Raw genomic sequence first — 20,899 nt, 5'->3', positions numbered from 1 at the left:
TCTACCCTGTGGGCCTCTGGGAAGGCACCATGTCTCCCTCCTCCAGGAAGCAGAACATGAGCATGCTTCCAAAGACAAGCTCATCAACCTGTCCTACTGAAACACCTATCTTCACCCTGTTAAAGTGACACCAGAGCAGCAAAATTACCAGCTCTCTCAAGCTTCTGTTCCTCTGCAAATCCCTCATTCTGGAATTACCCGAGATGAACCTGCCTCATTTCTATCTAAGCTATTTCAGTATCAATTTTGACTTGCAAGACATCCAAAAAAAGAAGCACAACATACCATCATCCTTGCCCTGTGAATAGGGAATGCCTCAGGAAACCATAGTTTGCAGAAGCTTGAATGGAGCACACAAGTATCAGTCCAATTGCAAGGGAGAATGAGGTGAAGGAACCCCATTTGGACTTTATTTCTCTGATAAATGTGTTTTTCCTTGTAGTTTTGTCCTTTTTGATTTGAATAGGAAGGAAAAAGGCCGTGTTACCACGGAGGGCACAGGACAGAGACTGGACAGAAATCCTGCCAATTAAACTTGCCTGCAGAACTGCTCTGCAGGGCCAAAAGTAAAGAACAATGCATGCATTTGCTGTGATGTAATTTTGGTTTGGCAGCAGATTAAAAAAAAAAAAAATCCTAAACGCAAAGTAAGAGGATGTGAGGGACAGAATTCTATGTCTAAGTGAACAGTTTTGGTTAAAATTGTATAGGAAGGTTCTAAAGTATTCTTGAAAATGCTTTGGTAATTTCTGGGTGTGTTATTTGTGGAAATTATCTGCATTTCAAAACAAAGTGGAAAAGGTATGACTTCTGTGCCTCAGAGAAGGAAAAAGAATCCCAGCTTGTACTGGTGGGAAAGTTTCTCCATTATGTTTGATAAGGATCAGGTTTTCTTCTAAAGGCTCTCTCAATCTAACCAGCATCATAAAATTACAAATGTTTGCTTCTAATTATCTGAAAATTATGTTTCTCTGCCATTTTCTGTCCTTCCCAGAGGCTACAGAAGCACAGAAATGCAGTTCATCTGTAAATCCCAGCTGTGTCTCTCAACTGTCTTTGCAGATTTTACAAACTTGTAAGACCCAAAAGGAATTAATTGTTTTATTACTATTATCCATAAAAAGAAATACTCCTCCTTCTATAATTCACTGCAGCAGAGCTCTGCTTTTGCATAGCATCTGCAGGCTGTTAGTTTTGCAACTGCAATCTGTAATTGCAAAAACATGTAATTTAGATAGGGCATGTGAATCCAGTCCAGTAAAACCAAAAAGGATTTAGTCCAGATTCTCTGCTTCTCTCACAAAACACTAACTGAAAGTTTCTATACTTGTCAGCATGACCTCAGGTCTTCTACAGAAGACAAATCCTGGATTCCCAGAATTGCTGCTCTGCTGGAGACTGCCCCAAAAAGCACACACAACCCCAACCATAGAGGAGAATGCTCCTATCAGCAAACACGGCTTTTCTGCTATTCTGCCTTTTGCAGCCCAGCCACACAAGCACAGAGGTAGCCAGTGCACAAAGCCAGTGCAGTTCCATGAGTACACTCTTTAGAGGGGAGTGGGATCTCCTCAGATCCCATTCCCATGAAACAGAAGCTGCATGGCTAAAGAGAAATTGATGCCAGGCTTTCTCCAAATGCTGGCTCAACGTAACACTGCAGTTCCAAATCCATTTGCTAATACAGCTGTCCTCTGCTTTCTCTTCCAGCTGACTTCAAAGGACAGTGAAGTACTAGAACACTTTGATCTCACTTTGTGATGAGATCATCCTGAGAGCTCTTCAGAGCCCACTTGACAATGCCACAGCCTACTCACTGTCAGCAACAGCCTTCTTCCACACAGGAGGCTGGACCGGAGTGCTCCTCTAAGCAGCATTTCCAGCATCCATAAGGACCTGGGCTCAAATTTTCAAGTCTGTCAAGAACATACTTCTACCTTGCCTTTTCCCTGACTTGCTGACCTCTCATGAAAAGACTGTGTGAGAAAGATGTTGATAGCAATCAGGGTTATAAAGCTATCAAAGACAGCAATCAGGGTTAAAGACACACGAGAAACATTCAGGAATAGCTACACAAGCTCAGGAAAGGTCACACAGCCTGTGACTGAATGCTCTTCTGGCAGAACAATTTCATTTCAAGGCAGGAGAAAGGATGCTTTCCTAAAGTGCAAAAATGCCCACACATGCAGGCAGCTGGGGATTCAAAAGAACTTTAAAATCCTAATCAGAAACAACTGCTAAGTAGAGTCAAGACTTCATTTTTTTTTAAATCAAGGCAATTAATTTGATCACAGTGTGTTCAGTCCTACAACACATATGGCACAAGAGCCAGCCCTAATCTGAAATTACTGTCTTCTTGCCTTTCTGCAGCACCAGAAAGAATTTAAACCTCCCATTCAAGCTCCACACTATGCAAGACAGCTGCAAGCCAAGAAGTAGAGCACTTGCAGTTGTCAATGCAGCAGACTGGGCATCTCAGACAGCTCAGCTAAGGAAGCTGAGACAGTCAGAATTTGGACACAAGATGCAGGATTCAATCTGAAGGGCAACTTTTATTAAGTAGATCCAAGCATGTTCCCATGCAAAGAAAAATGTTATATATATTACTGGTGTACAGGTGAATATACATTTAAAGCTTCAAGTAAAAATACTACTAGACTGCAAAACTTCATTTTACAGAAGCTGTTAATTATTCTAAAAAGTGTGCACAATAGACACATTTGGCACAACAGGACCCAACTGTTCATTAGCCCAAAATCTGAGCACACACAGATGCATTCTTGAGCTGAACACCTGGGATTTACCTTAAAATATGTTTTACTGTCTTCAGAGAGAACATACATTTCCTTTGCAGTCAGGATATCAGGTACTGGATTCGGATCTGGTTTGAGGGAACAAAATGATGACTGCAGCTTACATCTCACAGTCATTGTGACTTTCTCCCTTTCCTGATCCATCCACTGATCTGTGATTGTTGTCAACTTGCTGGAAATATATTCACTGGGAGGGGTAAACAAACAAATTGAAAGCAAGCTAATGCCAAGAGAGAATAAATTAAGTCTAAATTAAACTCAGATCAAACCCACTGGGAGCCAAACTCAGGGTGCTCCTCTCTCCTCTCCCTGCTGGGACAGCCCCAGCTTGCTGCTGCTTGCCCTTGAGTGCCTGTCCTGGTTTCAACTAGGAGAGACTTATTTTTCTTCTTAGCAGCTGGCACAGTGGCTGTTTTGAATTCATGTTGATAACACACCAATTTTTTGGCTGTTGCTGAGAGTTTACCCCAAATCAAGGACTTCTGGCTCTGGCATGCTCTGCCAGTGAGCAGGTGCACTGCTGGGAGCCTCGACAGCTGACCCAAACTGGACAAAGGCACATTCCACACCACACAATGTTGTGTGCAGTACACAAACTGGGGAGAACTGGCCAGGATTGCTTCTTGGGACTGGCTGGGCATCAGTCAGCAGGTGGTGAGCAACTATACTGTGCATCATTTGCTTCTCTCCTCTCTCTCCTTTCCATTATAGTTGTTACCACTTTTATAATAATAATTATTTTATTTTAATTATTAAACTGTTTTTATTTTACAAGGTGTACATTTTTTTTCTCCAATTCTCCTCCCCACTGGTGGGGAGACAGGGCATGAACAAGTGGCTGCATGGTTCTTATTTACTGGATGGGGTTAACCCATGTTACTGCCCAAGAGCAGACAGTGGCAGCTTGATTCACATTTGCAGCCAGAGAGATGCTGCTTCTGAGAGCACAGCAGATGTACAGGAAATTAGCAACACATCTTTCCTAATTGTGGAAGTTGCATCAATTACACAGAAATACATCAGAGGACTGGAAAGTCTGGGTTAGAAGTGTTTGCTGTCCCTCAAATTCTTGGAAAAAGCAACTGACCGTGAGCTAAGTTTCTGGGGATCTCCTCCTCCCCCCATCCTTTAGCCTCATATGCTCAGGGTACCTGAATCTCTCTCTAAACCTCTATGAAGTTAACTCCAATGAGATGGAGGTAATCACCTCCCAAGCAGTAGCAAGAAATTATGTTTTAGGTCACCATGCTGATGGTCACAGGCAGAAAGCTGTTTTATAAACAGAGGCAGTACTTTTACTAAACTGCCTTTGACCTCGTTTAAAAATACAGATCTCATTTGCATTGCCAGTACCTGCTGGGTAAAGCAGCTTTGAAAGCACCTTTCTATGGAACCTGAAGAACTGGGTCCTCTGATTTCACTGCTGAAAGCAGTTTCTCCTTCCTTGCAAATCATGCCAAAGCTGAATTAAAGAATACCTTTTAATAAATATAATCACCCACAATGCAAATGCCACTGCCAAGCCCCCAAGAACAGAGCAACACAGGACATAAGGAAAGAAACACATGGAGAAAACACAGAAATAAACACTCTTCTCAGTCACCAGTCAGTTGCATTTTTGCCTGAACCCCCCAGCTTTACTCAGAGCTCTGCAATGACTTGATCTCAAAGCTGGGTCTCTGCACATCCTGGCAGCAGGGACAGGCAGAGTTCCTGGGCTGCCATGGTTGCACAGTGGTCTGGCACACTCAGGCCATGGCTGGGGCTCCAGAGCCAAACTGCCTTCTGTTTCCCTCAAAATGCTGGTGCACAGACAACATGGTTTGAATATCAGGATGCAGTGGGCTGAATCCAAATTCGATGGCAGCATTTTAAGCTGTGCAATGTGTATTACATTACAGCTGCTTGTTGGAAAGATGTTTCTCATTCTGCAGATCCCAGGCCATCTGTATGGCTAAGGATTCATCAACTATTAATAGCTTCTTCTAATTAAAGAGATATTCAATATAATAATGTTAAAGAAGTTATTGCCTCTGTTAGTAATAATCTCAGTTAAGAGAGTATGAAGATGAAGCTCCCTTTATTTTTTTTTTGCCTATTGGTTTGTATTTAGCCCAGCCCAATGAGCTTCCTTCTTTTCACATTTGTAGCTAAGTTTCACTTCTAGGTTTCACTTCTAAATCTCAATTCTGAGTCCAGATTTTTTGCCAAACATCTGCTCTGTTTGAATTTCTAGTCTTGCTGAGGAACGCATAAATCAGTTTTTAGAAACAGAGATCATTTAATAAGTGAAACAGTACTATAAAAAATCAGCATTTTCCCCTAAAAAGAACCCCTCAAACCAAAACAAGAAAACAATATGATGGAAAATGGTCTTAAAAGCATATATAAGGTACAGGACTAACTCTTACTTGGAAGCAAAAAGGATGCCTGACATTGAGGATTCTTCATTAATCACCCTGGAGCTACCTGAAATGCCCTTCAGAATGGCTGGGCATAGCCTAAGCAATCTGATCCCCATGACCACCTAAAACAGGAGGGTCCCTTCTCCTTCCCTGCCAGCCTCTGGCAATGGTCAGATTCTCCTGAAAGTGCTCTCAGCTCCTCAGGCTGTTTTCCCACCAAGATAATAAAATAAAATGGGCCAAAGAGCGACCTGAGTACTCACAGCCAAGGAACTGTCATGGACAACAGGAACCCTCCTTTCTGGTGCTGATAAACCATGTGAATGATTCACTGGTCTGTACCCTTAGAAAGTCCTGGGATCTGCTCGTGTAGCTAGGGAAGAAAATCAATCATCCAGTTTTGAACAGTGTGAGAGTACTACAGTGCTGTACAAGCCATCACACAAGCCACCTGCACTTGTCCATTGTACAGCTGGTAGAAAACAGCAGTTTCCACAAAAAAGCTTTCTTGTGTGACAATAGTTTGCTTGGATCCTGCTCTGAAGCCTGAGAATGGATAAAAAGAGGTGTGAACTGGTGCGTGAGCACCACACTCCTTGTCCATCTCCTGACACCATCTGAGTAACTGCCTGTCTGCCACAGCAGTTGAATTAGCAAGATCACAGGCACCAGATTAGATAAAAGACAGGGAAAGGTCAGCTTTGGGAGGATAAAAATGTGGGGATGCTTGCTTGCATGCCACTCAGAAGACATCAGGCTATTGCTTTCAGGCTGGGCCTGTCTCTCTTCCTTTACTTCTCTTCTATCACTACTTGCTCTCCACCACATTTAGAACATAAGAGCTTGAGCAAATAAAAGTCTTTCATCTCCCCACTCAGGGTGAGATTAATTTTTTCCAGGTTTAGCTCTCTCACAGAGTTGTCTGGGCTCCTTTTAAAACTTACAGAAGGAAAGGCACCTCTGGAAAGAAATCCAGTCCATGCAATGGTAAGTGTTTGGGATAGGTGGGGAAAATTGAGAAGAGCATTTCTGCCTCCATTTAGCAGAAAAGGAGCCTTGAGTGGTGCTTGAGAATTTGTGGTGCCTGGTAGTCCATAAAGTAGCAACAGCAATCTGTGACATTTTTTAAGAAAGAAAGCCAGATGCAAAGAAATTAAAAAAGAAAAACAGAAGTATGAGAGGAACGCTGCAAATTAAGCCAACTTAAGCCTTTATCAGTCCACCTCTCACTTAACATGTGCTAGCAGCATCTAGAACTACAGTAAAGGCTTTTGCCTTCAATAGTTCTAATTAGGTACATTTTGCTAGTGGAAGAAGAAGTCTTGAGTTTATTTCCACATTTTCTACAAACATCCTGCAAAGTGTGATGCAACCATATCAGAGAACCACAGAAACTCTGTTTTCATAAATGTGGGTTTTAAAAATGAAAGTGCTCCATTCACAACATTTCACCAAGCCACTGGAGTTTTCAGCTTTTTTATTTCAAAATACAGGGGACTTTCAGAAGTCAAAGAAACCTCTACCAGAATTCTAATCACAGAACAAAGATGTGAGGAATGATGCCTGAAAGGTTTTAGATGAGTATATATCAGTGTCCTCTTAGGCACCGAGGGTACAAATATTATGGCAAAATAATTGATTTCACTATATCGATAGCATCAATTGCATAGGCACTTTTAAAATCACCTAAATTATGCTTCCATATGAACCCTACCCTCTTTTCTTATTACTGTACTGGTTTTAATTCGACACAAAACAACTGAACATCTTGGACTCATAATGACTTCTGCAAATTATCAGAGGTACTGAGCACCCTGAAGGCACCAATCCAAATATTCTCTTTTAGCTGGAGGGGAACTCAGCTTGCCATTAACCCATTTAATATGTGTAGTCACTGCTCTCTTCATTAACTAAACTCATCAACAAAAATACCTTATCATGCTCTTAATGTGCAGGTCTACAGCAGAGCAAGAGCCTGAGGCTACTTCCCCCTGCTGGATGTTCTCCATTTCACTTCCATTCCCTCCTGCCCTCTGAACCTCTCGTGGCTCTGCAGAGCTGTGCCTGACCCACACAAAGCAGTGTGAATTCCAGGCAGTCCCCAGGCTGCAGATCATTCCCTCTGTCCCTCTGATCCCACACAGATCTTTTTGTAAGCACACCTAGAGCATACACAGCTCTGTAACAACTGCACATGCCATTACTGGGAGGGAAACCCAGACCAGGAGCACAGTAACACATCCTCTGATGGGCCAGATTCAACACTATAACTTCCTACATGTCCAGGCAGCTGCACCAAGGCTTTGTCAGGGCATTTTCAATCAGAAAAAGCACTGCAAGCAGCTAGAGGTGATTTGTAACAGAACTGGACAGAAGATGCCACAGCTGAGGTACAGGGTTCTGGTTTTTGTCTTTCAGTGCACACTAGTCTTGTTCTAAGATGCCTGTTTCCTAGGAGAATTAAGGTGCTGGAAGTGACTTTTATAAACAAACAGGTAAATTCTCAAGTCAACCATCAAGATTTGGAGAGAATAAGTCATAAGGGTATCAATCTTGATTCATGTGAAGAGGTTCTACTCTGCTGGACAGTGCTGGTTAGAACTGCCAGGAGAGCAAAGGAGGGATGGAGTGCTGTATGGAATTAAATGATCATTATTTGAGAACTTATAGGAGGTCAGGTTCTTCTCTCTGGCCTATCCTGCACTCTTTACAGGCACATGTGTACATGACAATGAGATTAAGGGACAGACATGCTTTTTACATGCATTTCTTACATCCCTTTGACAAGTGCCATGCTGTGGGCAATATCCTCCTCCTGGACTGCCATAACAAGCCAACACCAACCAACCCTACCCTGAAATGGAAATACCCTGTCACAACATTGCCATTTACCCAGCTGGCTTCACATCCTTTTTTCAGCATTGGCGTGGCCTTAAACTAAAGTTTCCTTCTAGTTGTGGAAATGTAGTTCTTTACACTTTCTTTCATTCTCCTAGAGCTGCAATTACCTGATTTTGTGAAAAATTTTACACCAAGCAAATGGCTGCATCTGTTGCTTTTCTCCAAATGACAGCATGTTGATGTCTACCTTCATTTTCGTACATGTTTCCCTATGTTGGCACTTTGGAAATTGAGTGGGAAAAAGGAAGAAGGAAGGGAAACTTCATGCCTGGATTCTATGCAGCACCTCTGCTGCCTGCTGGAGAGTTAAGGCTTACAGCTGGTTAGCAAATGCCAAACATATGGACCAGCAAAAGGAAAGAGAAACCCAGAGTGTTATTTCCTTGATGTTAAGGAGATGCCCTTCTGGAGATGGTGGTCCCAGATCACCTAAGACAGCAGATTGGTTTTCTTTCAGTTGCCTTTTCCAGGAGTCACCTGCCCACTGATTGCCTACTGAGTTCCTGATGAAAAACTGCAGATCTGAATGCTCAGGACTGTTCTTAGAGAGGAGAAGAGCTCCATGCTGATTTCCTAGAAAGGAGATTAAACAAGGGCTTCCCAGATGCTAACAAGTGACTCAACCTAAGAATCTCCAAGCTGAGGAACAGCTTGGAAATGTGCACTTCTAGAGTCTCAGAGGAGAGCACTGTTTAACACACAGGAGTCTGGCAGGACTCAGATCCTGAGAGGAAGGCCTGTGCACCTTCCCACCCTCTTTGAGACAGCTGACACTTCCAACCTTGTTTTGGATAGTCACGAAACCAAGGAACGATAACAACCACTTGTGCAATACTTGGTGGACCTTTGCCAAGCAGCTCCAAGGGCAGTGGCCCATGGCATTTAGCAGGCAGGCCACTCCTCCACAGCATCCTCATGCTGCAACACACTGCTCGAGCTGTGCACATGCACCCCTGCACAGCTTTGCCTTCTCTCCATGAAAAACACTTTCAAGTGCCAGAATTATTCACAGGCACATTTTAACGTTTGCAATCAAAACACAAAGAGGATTTCCTGAACAGTGGTTTCCAGTGTGAAGGATCTCTTAGCTTAGCCCATGGCATTCTGAATTCCTAATCACTAACTCAAAGCTTGACAGTCTCTATTAAATGTGCTGGCAAAATTGGAGTTCATCCAACTGCAGGGTGAAGAGCAAAGCCGTGCCAGGCATGAGGCAAAACGATCTCTTCTCACACCCATCACCATTCCAGTAGATAGACCACAAACAACTAGGAGACCCAGAAGCTGAAAACAAGTTTTATGTTCCACTTTCAAGCAATTTCAAAGTCAGTTTAAATATAAGAATGTAGAGTGAATTCTATCACACTTCTTGTCCTAGGAGTGTCAGCTATTTAAAAATAAAACCTGGAAGCTAGTAGAGTTCTATTCGGTCCAGTGGGAGGTGATGATAATCTGTGCACACTCATAACAGCACCTGGGCTCTTACTTCATAAAATAAGCTTTGTGTGCTGTCCAGCTAAAAATCTGGCAAAGGGATTAATTCTAACTGGAAGCAAATAACTTCATCTGACCAGAATTAACTCTAAATGTGTGCCTAAGATTTTAAATAATGCTTTCATATGTAATACTGTAATGATTAATATTCACTAAAAGGTAGGACACTAATGAAACCAAACCCATCTCTATTATGCGTGCCCTACTTTTATACAGACCCTAGAGTGTCAGATATAAAACCAGAAAGTGAACAGAAAATTATCACTAGTCCGAAGCTGTGGAAGTGCGAAGTTCAAGTAAGAAGGCAAGCAGGGGTACTTTCAAGTGCTCTCTGCATGTACTGTCATTCAAGGCAAAAAAAGTATCATGAAGGTCATTTTTTCAAGCAGTTCATTCTTATCAGATTCAAGTCAGTGTCTAACTGGCTACTGAAGTTCCAGAGATGAAGGTATCATTTATGTCTCTGTACAGTTAGGGCTCAGTCAGCATCGATCCCACAATTAGATACTGCTACAGATCATAAGCAAGAGCCCACCATTCCCTTCCGGGAACTGTTCAGAACAATCTGAGTAAAATTTTCTTCAATGAACATCATGCTATCACAAAAGAAAGATGTACTATTATGTGGCATAAGTAAAGTATTATTAATGCATTATTGAACTTGGGTTATTTCCTGAAGGAAGGGAACTGTTTCAGAGCTCCATATTTTCACCACCTGCTCTGATTGAGCACAAATTAATTATCTGTGGATAAACTTGTGCTCCTGCTCACTTTGTGGGTGGCAATTGTCTGTTCTGTACTCTTATTAGTGCTGTTCTGTACTCTCATTAAGTGAGATACTGCTGTCATTCCTTTACTGAGACAATTCCCACTATATAATCACATCTTCCTCCCATGCTTCCCAATTATACTTCTCTAGCCTATGGCCACACCAATTTCATAAGCAGTGGGACTTTTACAGAGGTTTTCCAAACCCAACAATCTTCCTTTCCTTCTTGCCCACAGCTCTTTGTCTCTCAAGCATGCAGCACATTTTAAATATGTGTATGCTATTACTGGTCACGTCTCCCTGCAACCACTTTGGGTTCTGGAGACATTTCTTGCAGCATGTTTTATTTCCACTATAATTATCTGCATTGTATGTTGTCCTTCCAAATACTAGTTTAAAAATAACAAAGTATTAGTTAGTTTTGGGATGTGTAAAGAAATTCAGTGATGGCATTAATATGATTCATGAAATTCCAGCAACCATAGAGAAGACAAACGAATCAAGACTATACACACCAAATCCAACAGGAGCTTTTGCTTCATGCCAGACATATTGAAGTTGACTTTCCTGCCTCTGCTTATACATCTGTCCTCAAGACCGCATCAATTCTTGACTTTATTTGGAGGACAGTGGGGTTCAAAGGGACCCAAGGAGATAAAAATCAGAGTGACTAAGACTTTGCTTCCAAAATGCCTTGGGATAGATTCCCAAGTAGGAGCAGCTCCCCAAGCAGGAGCTAAGAACAGAACAAAGGAAACAAAACCCCGCTTGCTGGGACAGGCATCACTTCCCTTCTCAGAAACACCATTCTGCAATGCTGTTCTGGTCTCTCCTGTTTGCACCTGGTTGAGCCAGGAGGCTGCAGGAGATGCTGCACTGCAGCTGCCACTCGTGGCTGCTCCTCTCTGGCTTCCACCCCCACACATCTGGGATGTCTCACTGCCTGCTCCTCCTCTTCCCCCTCCGCTCAGGCTGCTTGTTCTCCACAGTACACACACATCTCTTTGCTGCTTTGTCCCCCAAAGGATGTCCTCAGTGGCAAATGATGACATTTGATGAGTCAGGTTTTTTGGAAAATAGGAGAAGGTGTTGACAGAAACACTTTTAAAAAACTGCTGGCCTTTAGCTGCAAACCTAAATTAACTTCTTTTGAGTGTCCTTTTACCTAACTTGCATACACAAGTATTTTGAGAATCCCAGGACAGAGGTGAGGCCATTTGTGTTCTATAGACCAACAAAAAAAATCAGACTTCATTTTAGATTATTAGATTTCTCTCTGGAGGTTTTTAGACTAAGCTCTAAGATGCTACCAAAAGCAACATCTTCCCCAGCTGAGTAACAGAAAAAGCACAGAGAAACCTTCTCCCATCACCTCTCCATCCCTTTGAAAGTCACCTCTACCTCCTCCCCACCAACCTGAAATATTCCATATGGAAAGGAAGACAGTTCAAGAAACAGCAGAAACAAAAACAATGAGGCAAGCTTCATTGGACACTGGGGATTTGGAAGGAGAAAATTCCCTGACACAGAAAGAATCCAAAGTCTGGCCAGAAAAGATGGAATTTGTAACAAAGAATACAACAGGCCAGACTTAATTTTCACTATCGACACTTAGATGGAAACAGGAGGTTTTCATAATGGATTTTCAAATCTGAAAGTCAAATACAGCTGTAGTTTGACAGAGGCTGACTCACTGAGCTTCAGGGCATGCTGAAGCACAATCACACATTCTGTTTGCTTCTAAATTCTCCCAGAGAGGCATGAATCGGCCTCACAGAGAAGACAGGCTAAAGGGTGAGCTCTGCTTTGAAAAGGACAGACCACTTTATCATGGATACTATGCCCTAAACCTCAGTTCTTTTACCACATATTATTCTCAGCATATTTATAAAATATAAGACAAGATCTAAAAATCCTACAATCCTGGGATAAAGTAACCTTTTTCCTCTGAACAGCTACTAAGGTCAGGCTCCACAGGAAAAAGGACAGTTTGTAAAATCTTTCAAAAATCTGCATATTAACAGACCGCAGTTGCAAATCCACAGGACTCAAACAGAATAGCTGCTCTATCTCTAGATAGATAGGGCAGCAGGACTATGTGGGTCTAATCAAGTCATCTGAATGAAGCACCAAATTACACATCCCAGTCTGCAGAAATCCACAAAAAAGTCAACAGCAGAAAACACTATGTTCAGTAAAAACCACCCATTGTCAAGTGCAACAAAGTAGGAGGAAAATATATGTTAGGACTGAATTTCTGGCTGTGAAACATCATCTGAAGCCAACTTCTTCTAAAGCAGTTTTCCCTGCCGGATGTTGATGGCATCAGGAGTGCAGTGAATTGGAACCTGCCTCATTCAAATTATTGTTGCCAGCAGTGTGTGCAGCACAGCAAACTGCTGCTGCACAAGCATGTCAAAGCCAGCCTTTATCATCTTTTGCTTCCTGAAAGTAACAGATCATCCCAAATACAATTATATCATCTCAAATACAATTAGCACAGGACTGGCTTATTACCAACAGAAGCACATTTCAACTTAGACATTTTTATTCCTAGCAAATAAAGAAAGAACAAACGTTCTGATTGAAATTTGGCTTAATAATTTCAGCAAAAACTTGTTTGCAGAACTCAAAAAGCTGTTAAATGCTTACTGCAGATGTTGGCTTACAGGACCAGAAATTTACTTTCATAATAAGAGGTTTCCCTGAAGCTCTATGGTTTATGGCACTGAAGCAGAAATTTATAAAGCCAATTCCTGGTTTTACAGAAGCTGGTAAAGGCTTTGCCATTGATTCCCATAGGGCCAGCATCACTCTTTCTCTAAGAAACAGAAACCATTTAATATCTACTTTTTACTACATTCTATTGTAAGATACTCTATATGCACTGGAATAAATGCAAGTGGCAAACTTTGATATTAGAAGACATTTCTGCTTTGAAATAGAGAAGTAGTGAGAGGAAATGCCAGAAGTCCTCTGAACTTCCCAAGCGAATTAAACTCTAAACTTTGTTTCCCTTAAGAACAGTAATTACATTCTTACCCTAAAAAATGTCACCGTCCTCAAATAAGCCTGCAGAGATGTCATCACTGAGTGAACCTTCCAGGATGGAGAAATCTACTCCCAAGTTGTTTAATCACTCCAAGTTTTGGGGACTCTGATCCTAACCACACAAGGGTGGAATGATCTGAAGCAGCATTTAGAGACCAAAGTAAATTGGATGGGATTTGATTTCTCCAATGATTTAGTTAATTACTTTTCACATTAAGCTAGCTATTCAGGTAATTCTAGAAACAATTGCAAGGCCTGAATACTCTGTGGCAAACTAGATGAGAGCTCTGACAGAGAGTTGTGTGACACCAGGCTCACACAGAGGAGCCAGGTGTCTCTTCCCTGCTGACAAAGCACCTCAGATCCACCAGCTGGGCTTTTGTACCCACACTCCACTGGGCTTTTAGGACACATCATGCAGACTTGTATCACAGACATTACAGAGCAGAAATCAAGGGGGTTGGCAGAGCAGCAGACTCTTGTTTAAAATGACATTACAGATTCCCCTGATAATAGCAACAAATTCATTTCTTTAGACCCAGAGCAAAAGCCCTGCTTCTTCTATGGACTCAGCTGATCCAAATGCTACTTTATTTTCCTCTCTCCTCCTTAAAAAGGAAAAAAAAACCCACGTAAACTTTAACTGTAAATATGCGGACCTGCAAGCCTTCCGAGACAAAGGAGAGAAAATAAAATTGATGAGATCATGGGAATCTCAGTCTTACAGGTAGCAAGCATCACCAGAAGAACATGCAGTGTGCAACAGCTTTGCTTCCCAGTCCTGCATTTCCAGACGTCTTGGCTGAGTCCTACCATGTAAGAGGCAGGGGTAGCCCTAGCAAATCCCATTTTCTAGAAAATCCAAGGAACTCAGGGCATGGCTTCTGCAGTGCAAGTGAGAACACACAAAAAATGTTCCATTTTATCACAGGCATCCAGGAGAAATGCTGGGGTTTGTGAGGCTGCAGAGCAGGAAATGGGGAAAGAGGATCCAGGGACATCAAGTGGAAAGGAACTCCTGACAACCACAGTCCACCTTCCACTTGGAGCACTACAACCAGAACCACCCACTCCCTGCAACTTTTAACTACAGCATTCTTGTTCTGTTTTTTATGTTACAGGGCTGTAACAGCTTATTAAGTATGTGGGAGTGTCTGCATGGCAAACAGCGAGAGAGGAGAACAAAACATTTCATCTCCAGGCCTTGGCTCCTCACTTGGACAAGCACAAGCAACACAAGTGAACTTTGGGATAGCACTGTGGGGGGAATCAGTCCTCTCACAGCTCCTAATCAGTAGGGAAAAGGGAGCTGCGGTCCAGAGAAAATGAAGTCAGCAATCCCCAGGAGGAGGTGAAAGGGCACCTTCCCAGGCTGGGGCCCTGCTGATGGCACCCCTCTGGCTGTGCAGGAGTCCTTTCTTCTGCACTCACAAAAGAATCTAAGCAAATCATTGAAAAGTGCCTCAGGGCAGAGCTTGCTGCTAGATCAGGTTTGCCCTGTTTAAACAATAAATGAGGTAATGCATGAAACTGCCTTCTATTTGAGGACACTTCATTCATAAAACAGAAATACCAAAAGCTTTGCAACCAAATAAACCAAATAGATGGTTTTAAAAGGCCCCTGCACCCCTCCCAGCAAGAGAGCAGAGCAAGCTGTAGGGATTCTGTGGCACAAGACACACTGTTTCCAAGGACAGCTCTGCGACTTGAAATGAGAGCTGACAACTTCCAGGTCATTAACCCAACAGTGTAAACAGGACCTATGGACATGTACATGCATTCAGGTGGGCTGAAGCAATGGCCCCAAGTGCAGAACTCTACAAACACTGCTCTGATTTTTGTTCAGAGTTTCCAGGAAAACTTTTATTCTCTGCTCCCTTCTCCTCATCCTCAGGATATGTGGAGCCTGGTGCTGGCTATATTTGTGTTGCTAGCTGAAAGAACAGCAGAACATGCCAAGCATTTAATAACAAAATTCCAGCCTTGTGACACAACCAAGTAATCCCAAGACTGGAAGCTAACCTCATATTTCTACTCAGCATAAAACCTTAATGCTAAGAAGAGCACCGCTATTTTTATTTTGCCTGAACCTTTTCTACAGACGTGCATCTCACAAATCAAGAAACTTGCTATGTACCGGGTGGAACAGGGCTGTATTACCTATGTACCTATGGCATCTATAGATTGGTAGTTATGACAACACAGGAGCTGCTCAAACTAGCTGTGCTGATCTGCGTGTTCTTACACAGAACTGGTTTTAGCTGGGTGAGCTGTTGTCATGGCCACTACTGGTGCCCACTACTTCAGGGCCCCTCTCGGGTCACTCCTATGAAGAGGAAACAAATGGAGCTTTGCAGGGTCCTGGGAGGATCACAGCTGGGTGTGAACATGCACAGAACATGCACATTTTCATCTAACACCCCAACTGCAAAATGGCAGGGCAGGAGGCTCAGCAAGGCCCAGGGTCAGCCAAACGTGCATAACAGACATATCTAATGACTCCTTGAGATCTCTGCAAAAGGGAGGAAAGAAGTTCCTCCAACTCCAGGTTGGTGTTTCAACCACTGTCTGCCTTGATCATTTCCATCACCAGATCCCAACCAGCTTCTCACTGCTGCAGCTGTCCTGGCTTTGACACTAGTCAGGCTTGCAGTGCAGAAAGTGCCATCAGACACCTGAAATTCCATTTTATAACAGCTTTTACCATCAGTAACTGTGCTGCAGATGTGAGGCTGTGCCTGACAAAGCTGCAGCACAAGCCTCTGCTGTATCTCAGCACAGACAGCAGGCCCGCTCATCTGTGCCAACTTACAAGTCACAAAACAGCAGAAAAATTGTGGCCCTGCACATGCAGTCTGTACAGCTGCAATATGTGATACATAAAACTGCAAATGCAAGACTTTTAGGGGAAGACAGAAACTGTATTGTGCTAACAGTAATAATTTATGCAGAGGGTATATTTGTTCCTATACTCAGAAGCAGAGAAGGTTTGTACCCCTATTAAGTAGCTCTAATGTGTGTTGAACCACAAAGTTCATGCAATTTTGGGCTGTCTTGCCCTGGCACTATAATGTTTCCTGCAAAACTCTTCCATTCCCAATATGATGGGCATGTTTTACAAAGACCATGATCTGGCCATGTTACTTGTAAAGGACACAGAGAAGCATAATTTCAGAAGAAACAAATTTACCTTCAATCTTGACTAAGTCATCTTTGGTATCTCTGCTAGAAGCAATCTTAGGGACCTGAGTAAAAGGCCAGTACCAGCCCCTGCTACACTTACTCTGCGGAATGACACCACATAGAAGGTATCTTCCCTTCGGTGAATTGCTTCAAAGAAGTCTTGATAGCTCCTTGGAGAGGCATAATACACTTGCAGCTCATTCCCTGAGTTCCTGCTGAAATAAAGAAGGGCAAAGGTAATTATTTTAGACAAGACAGTCAATTTCAGTGAGACTTTGGAGACCTACTTTTTAAAGGAACTCCAGCTCTTCCTCCACTGAGAGAAGCTTGAGGAACACAGAACACAGGTGAAGACAATGAAACTACTCAGTACTTTTTGAAAGTTCAAGGTGTTTCAAAGGTCTTACTGTGGCAAAGTTTCCAGATTTGTTTTTGTTCATGCTTCTGAGGCCAGCAAAAACCTGTTTGCTAGCTCAACAGGAAAAAAAGGTTTCAACCTAAAGTGTCTGAAAAATTGTGATGACTTCTGAAAATAAATTTAAGGATAAAATGTCATTCTGAAACAAAGTACCAAACTATTTAGTAATGAAATAATTTTCTTTTACTGCTAAGAATCCAAACCACTGAAATTGAAAGAAGTACAAAGTTAAGCATAAACAAAGCTTTTAATTTACTGTCAAATGACAAATTCACCTTCTTTCTCACCCACATTTCTTTTTTTCTGCTGTGTCCTCTTGTCAACTCAAAGATTTTTCCCTTGGTCTACTCCAAGGTTTGTTCTTGATTTCAATTTAGACAGAGGAACAAAAATAAGATATTCACATAATTCTAGCTTATCTTTTCCACGGTTCTCATCTTACACATGAGACATGAGGAAAAGATGCTCCAAACCATTCTAAGCCAAAACACTGGCAATTCCTACAGTCATGGTACTTATCCACTGTTTATCTTGGAAAGGTGAGAAATTCCTAGCATATACTGCTATCATTAATACTTCCCCAATCCCATTCCAAAAGAACTTATTTAATCACACTGGAAAGCTGTACTCAGGGAAACCATTAGCTGGGCCTTCAACCTGTCATTTTAATTTCCTCCACTTTAATAGCACACTGTGTGTTTGCAGCAAGGACACTGACCGGGCATCCCTCCCCTACCAAGTTGTCTTCTGCTGACCCAGGTTTTGAACTGGGAGGGCTAATTTAGATTATCTTAGTACGTTTATAAAATATAACAAGGCGCAAATCTATCACCAAGAGATTTTCTCAAGCAGCGGTAATAACAGGCTGTCACCATCTTCTCTTCCACTGCTAACCGAGTCCTGTTACAAGCAGAAGACTGCAGCTGACAGGACAGTTGCCCTTTCATAGGACTGGGGGTGTAAGTCCTGGGGGATCAGGAGCAGGCAGCTCTACTCTACACATCCCTTTCTGCAGAACTATGCATGAGAGGAAACAACCCCTGTCCTTCACACACAGGAAACAAAGACTGGAGCTAATTTGAGCTTGATTACTCATTCACAAAAATACGCAGGCACAGCAAGTCCCTCCTGAGATGGAGCATAGAGCTGGGCTGTGATGAAAGACATCACATCTGAGATGGAGCATGGAGCTGGGCTGTGATGAAAGGCACCAGCACTGGAGCTGGGCTGTGATGGAAGGCACAGCACTGCACATACAACACATCCTGAGACTTGACACAGGGTACACAGAGTTGTGTGCTTGCCCACATTCCATGTGACACAACAAGACCTGAAAAACAGCCACAGGAAAAAACTGCCCCAAAGCACTTAGAAACCACAGGGTCTTTCCAAAGCTCTCCTGGTTGTGTAAAACATCGAATATGAGTGATACCGGGGCTTATTGTAGGTACACAGTTTGTGGTAATTGGGAATGCGGCTGTGGCCAAGCCTCATCCCTAATGGGCTACAACTGTGAAAAGCAAGTGAACAGTATTGAAAGCAATGAGACATGGAGTGCCCAGCTGTACTGACCAATCACAGAAGGGAACAGAGGGGACACAGGTACAATGCATGAACAATTAGAGGTATCAAAGGTTGGGCTAAAGAACAAGAGGGGCAGATGTTTGCAGCTTTCTGAAGGGATATGATGTCATTCTGTACGGGCAGACACCTGAAGCCTTCTGATGTGGTATGGTGTTACTCTGTAAGGGCTGAAGCTTTCTGAAATTGTATGATGATACTCTGTGTATCATGGCCATCTCATCTGCAACATATGTGTATGCTGTGACATATTGCAAGGCAGGACATCACATCTGCCAATAACTGCAATGGACTGCTCCACCAAAGGGAGGGAGTAACTCCAGAACCAAAACCAGGTGCAAAACTATCATTTTTTAAGTAACACTTTGGCATACTACAAGAAAGCACCATCTTAAATTGCGTATCCCAAACAATGATGCTGAACCTGGCCATTTACTGGGAGATAAAGAGAACTTTTGTTTTAAAACTCTGAAGGACACTGCTTGTTATGCATCACAGAGCATTGGGATGTTGCACACAGGCTTGTTTTGGGAAGAAATGAAGCAGGACACAGTGCTTTATGCATCAAGAACCACAATCCTAACAGTGCAAAACTTAGGAAAATAACTGGAGAGTCTCATTTTGATACCTGAAGCCTTAAGAAGCACTCTTACATAAGCCCTCAACAAAATCACCTCTGAAAAAAGCTACATGGACTATAAAGAGATGAGGGGTGTTGATGATTTTCTTTTAAATCATCTTAAATTTATCTCCTCCACTGCTTTGACTTCACTGAAATTCTTTTCAACCCTCAGCTTCCTGATAGAGATTACAATGGAGAAGGAGACTCTTCTAACAGAGGCATTCAGTAAACCTGAAGTTAAGCCTTTGAGTAGGACATTGGACTAGAGATCTCCAGAGGTCCTTTATAACCTAAACTTCCCTTGATTCTATGATTTCATGGAGCACCTAATAGCTGGTGACTCCAAGAGGAACTGGAAATCTGTTATATGTTCTTGGCAGTTCCAGGACAGTCTCAGCATGCAGCTGCCATGACTCACCAGTCCTGTTCACATAAACATCCTTAATCTGAAAAAACCCCAAAAAATCTCACTTCCTTTGGAGTACAACAGATGCATGATGTTTCACGCTGTTTCCAATAATCCAGATAATTCTTTTTCAACAGTAATGCAAGCATGTATATTAAACTGCCTTATGGCTTGAGACTTGTTCATCAGTGCTCAGTTGAAGCAGCTATCCTTCATCTGCCTGTAGAACTCAAAAAGCTTTTTTTTTTTCTTGTAAGTCAAGATGTATCAAAATTTGACAGCCTGTTTTCCGTAACATTTGCCTGCAGCTTGCTCTTTTCCCCCAGGCTGATGCTGATTTCAAAGCAGCAGTGCAAACAGGAAGGCCACAGCTGTCTTACTTCCCACAGCACCATTTCAGGTGGTGTTCTCACCAAAAAGTCCCCTCCATACTCCATTCTGCTCTTACACTCCTCTTTGGCACTTCAAAGCAGACAGACTTCTAAACAGTTTCACACAGAGATCAGGAGAGAGAAATTTTGTTTCCTAAATCTTTTCTGTCCAGTACTTCCCAGGGAAGAGGGACAGGATAGTTATGAGGAGGGGTGCGCAGGGGACATCAGGAAACTATCCATTAACATGCTCCAATAATCACTAGAGAAAAGTCAGCAGATGGAGACAAAGAATGCAAATGAGATACAATGGTACTTTAAGTTCATCATAATAATTTGGTGCTAGCTCTACCCTTGAAGATAATGAGAGAAACCTTTCCCTTATCAGACTCATGGCTCTTTGAAACCTTCTTATAAACTAACGATGTTCTCAGAGTCCAAAGTCAGTTCCCCCTGTTTTTCCCTAAATATTCAAATCTGTTTAGAAAGGGATTCTGGAGAGCAAAGCAAAGATTTTCTTAGAATTCATAGCTAGAAAAGCCCTGGAAGAGTACAGCTGTGATACAGGGGTCCCTTCAACTCTAATATAAATAATTAGAAGCTGTTATTTGCTAAGGGACAGAACTAGACCAAGAAAAGTAGATGTATTTGGCTTAAGAACCCCGAGAAGATGAAAATGGTCATTCTTTATCAACTGTTGGTGAAAAGCTAGGTTACTAAGTAGAAAGCAGTAACAAAGAAGCTGTTCTGCCTTACCTGAGACGGGTGTCTGTGTAAGGCATGGCCATTAGCTGGGAATCTGCTTTGTCACTGAGGGAGCTCTGAAAAAGGGGAAAAAAGAAAAGATGACACAAAGTGAAACCAATAAGCAATTCTGTGGTTTGC

At 42.4% G+C, this 20,899-nt stretch overlaps 1 protein-coding gene across 2 annotated transcripts in view; it reads right to left on the bottom strand.

Annotated features, from left to right (window-relative positions):
* The window catches only part of ATF6 (activating transcription factor 6), a 76,564-nt gene that overhangs the window by 26,393 nt on the left and 29,272 nt on the right, over positions 1-20,899 (bottom strand). The window contains exons 13-14 of one of the 2 annotated variants that reach the window (XM_036387580.2): positions 20,771-20,835; positions 16,717-16,828 (exon numbers count right to left, since the gene is read on the bottom strand). In XM_036387580.2, the coding sequence (XP_036243473.1) occupies positions 16,717-16,828; positions 20,771-20,835 (177 nt within the window). Of the gene's footprint in view, positions 1-16,716; positions 16,832-20,770; positions 20,836-20,899 lie in introns of both variants that reach the window. The other variant, XM_036387579.2, reaches the window with a different exon arrangement.

Source organism: Molothrus ater, chromosome 9 (assembly GCF_012460135.2).
Source record: "Molothrus ater isolate BHLD 08-10-18 breed brown headed cowbird chromosome 9, BPBGC_Mater_1.1, whole genome shotgun sequence".
NCBI classification, from domain to species: domain Eukaryota; kingdom Metazoa; phylum Chordata; class Aves; order Passeriformes; family Icteridae; genus Molothrus; species Molothrus ater.
Note: the sequence above shows the minus strand (reverse complement) of the source record. Positions and strands in the feature narration are given on the sequence as shown.